The sequence below is a fragment of the Ixodes scapularis genome, unplaced genomic scaffold (genome assembly GCF_016920785.2).
Source record: "Ixodes scapularis isolate PalLabHiFi unplaced genomic scaffold, ASM1692078v2 PGA_scaffold7__128_contigs__length_106722199, whole genome shotgun sequence".
Classification (NCBI taxonomy): Eukaryota; Metazoa; Arthropoda; class Arachnida; order Ixodida; family Ixodidae; genus Ixodes; species Ixodes scapularis.
Window position 1 is genome coordinate 25,703,962 of NW_024609882.1, and position 2,459 is coordinate 25,706,420.

Genomic DNA, 2,459 nt, shown 5'->3' on the forward strand with positions numbered 1-2,459 from the left:
ACACACTTGCGTTTGCTCGGGACCGTGATTTTGTGATCACACTACGAGATAACATACTGGCACGCTGGCGATCTGTACGAGGTGACCCTGCGACTGCATTTCACTAGGCGAATGTTTTGCGGTAGTTGTATTTGCAAAATCAAATGTACGTAATATCTACATTAAATGGTCGTTTATTACATTCTCGAACCGTTTTTCAAGCTAAAATAAAAAAAAGAATGGTGCGCCAAAAAATAGAAATTATACGGAATTTGAAAGTATTCGGTGGCTGTCCGATAGATGGCGCCAGTATTTTGTTATTTTGTCGTTAGAGGTTTCAACGGGTTTTAAGGCAAATGGTCGTAAGCAGTCGCGAGTATGCGGACCAGTGGCTTATAGCAAAAGCTCTGCAACGGAAATACCATTACGCCTAACAAGCACAGGATTTCTGAACGTGTTTCCGTAAAGCAGCTTTGAAGTGGTGGTCGTTGATGGAAGATGTATAATTATCCATCTCGGCTTCATATACTTGAGAGTTAAAATCCTTCTCCCATTGTTAACGAATTGTGTAAATGTGCACCAAGGCAAAGAATGTGCTGGTTTGAGAACATCCTCCATAAGTAAATAAATAATTATTCACTTGTTCTCCCATTATTATTTTTTTTTCTCAAGATAAGGAATGTCATTCCTCTGAAAGACAGTTTTTTTTCAGATTCTCCACCACGTTACTGTTAATAGTGGTTATGTAAGGATGAAACAGAAACATGCCTTCAAGAGAAGTTACCATAACGCTAGCTTCTTTCCTTCTTCCAGGTGACACAAGCTCTTACTAATTCACAGCCGGCGAGGGTCATAACGATGCATCTCAGCATGAATCCAATCACGTTTCTGAGTCAGATCCAGCAAATGGGCGATCCAAGGACAAGAGACTACCCTCTGGTCGTCAACCCCTTCTTCGTCTTTCCCCTGATTCTGGGATACCTGTACTTTGTCAAGGTGGCTGGCCCACGATGGATGAAAGACAGGGAACCTTTTGACATCATAAATATTGTTCGCTTGTACAACCTTGGCATGGTAGCTGTCAATGCTAGGTTCCTCTACATCCTTCTGAAAACGACCTACCTTCCAGGAGGTCGCTACAGCCTCTGGTGTCAAGGAATAACCGGATACATGGACGAAGAGTTAACCCAATACTACAAAGACGGATGGTTTTTTGTCGCGGTCCGGTACGTTGACTTTCTGGACACCGTTTTCTTCGTCCTTCGCAAGAAATTCCGACAAATCACGCACTTGCACGTCATCCATCACACCATCGTGGCGGCGAACGTCTGGTTCTGGACCTTGTTCGCTCCAGAAGGACACGTCGCTTTTAGCCTGGCCCTCAACGTGTTTGTGCACATCATCATGTACTCTTACTACTTCCTCGCTACCCTGGGTCCCGGAGTGCAGAAGTACCTCTGGTGGAAGAAGTACCTTACCACGTTGCAGATCGCTCAATTTGTTATTATCATACTCCATGTGTCTATCCCTTTGTTCGTCGACTGTGGGTTCCCGAGATATCTTATCTTCCTTGGAAACTCGCAGACGTTCCTGATATTGTGTTTATTTGTGAACTTTTATGTACATGCGTACAATCGAAAGAGTCCCTCTGAAAGCAGTAAAAGTAGCACCGCGGGAGATCTTCAGCAGAGCGTTGCGAATAGAAAGCACGATTAGCATCTTTATAAAAATTAAAAGTGAAAATTGAGTGAGCGCAAAGAAAAGACATTACTAGCATTTGAGCTGATTACCTCTGGCAGTTGTGTTATTTCTGGAAATTGTGTATTTGGAAACCACTCAACAGCTTAACTTAAGGACGTAGAGATGATGAATGCTGAGTCCCCCTTTGTGGCAGGTCACATGCACATAGACACGGGAATATCCATGACAACTGACGACAACGACGCCGCTCGGTGCTGTAGTGTCATAAATAACATAAAATGCTTATTTTGAAATAACGGGAGATACTTTCTCGCCTTGGTGAGCGGGCTTACATAGATACAGACAGGAATGGCGGGCGGCACATTCTTGCACACGGAGTGCAAGGTGAACGTGCGACGGGCTCGCAGATCGATCTCAACGTGTAATTTTAATGCGCGAACTGATGCCATTAAAGGTGAACCGCTATTCAAGTCGGAAATCTCCTTCCTTCTCTGGTGGAACCTTTCAGCCCAGGACGCCGTGCGAGGTTTCCCTCATTTCATCGAAGCATTCTTATACGAAGAGAAACTGAAGGAATGAAGATGAGAGTGTGCGGCGACGTCAGGGTGGCAAGCTCTGATTGGAAGGGTAGTGGCTCTGCTCAAAGTCTAGCCCTCTTTGTCTCAAACCGCTGTCTCCTTCCAAAGGAAGCAAACAATAGCGTCGTGCGCTCATGGCCCAGTGTCTCACGTTCGAATGCCGCACATCAAATGCCGGACCTCGCGCGATTAGCAGACCAG

General features: G+C 45.1%; 1 protein-coding gene across 1 annotated transcript; it reads left to right on the top strand.

The window, feature by feature from the left end:
- Positions 1-834: 834 nt before the first annotated feature.
- Positions 835-1,809, top strand: LOC120851160 (elongation of very long chain fatty acids protein AAEL008004-like). The gene has a single exon (XM_040223754.3). The coding sequence runs from the start codon at positions 838-840 to the stop codon at positions 1,693-1,695; it is 858 nt and encodes a 285-aa protein (XP_040079688.1). The 5' UTR covers positions 835-837; the 3' UTR covers positions 1,696-1,809.
- Positions 1,810-2,459: the final 650 nt, after the last annotated feature.

Excerpts from the sequence above, each read along its gene's own strand:
- LOC120851160 (XM_040223754.3), top strand. The coding sequence starts at position 838 with ATGCATCTCAGCATGAATCCAATCACGTTTCTGAGTCAGATCCAGCAA.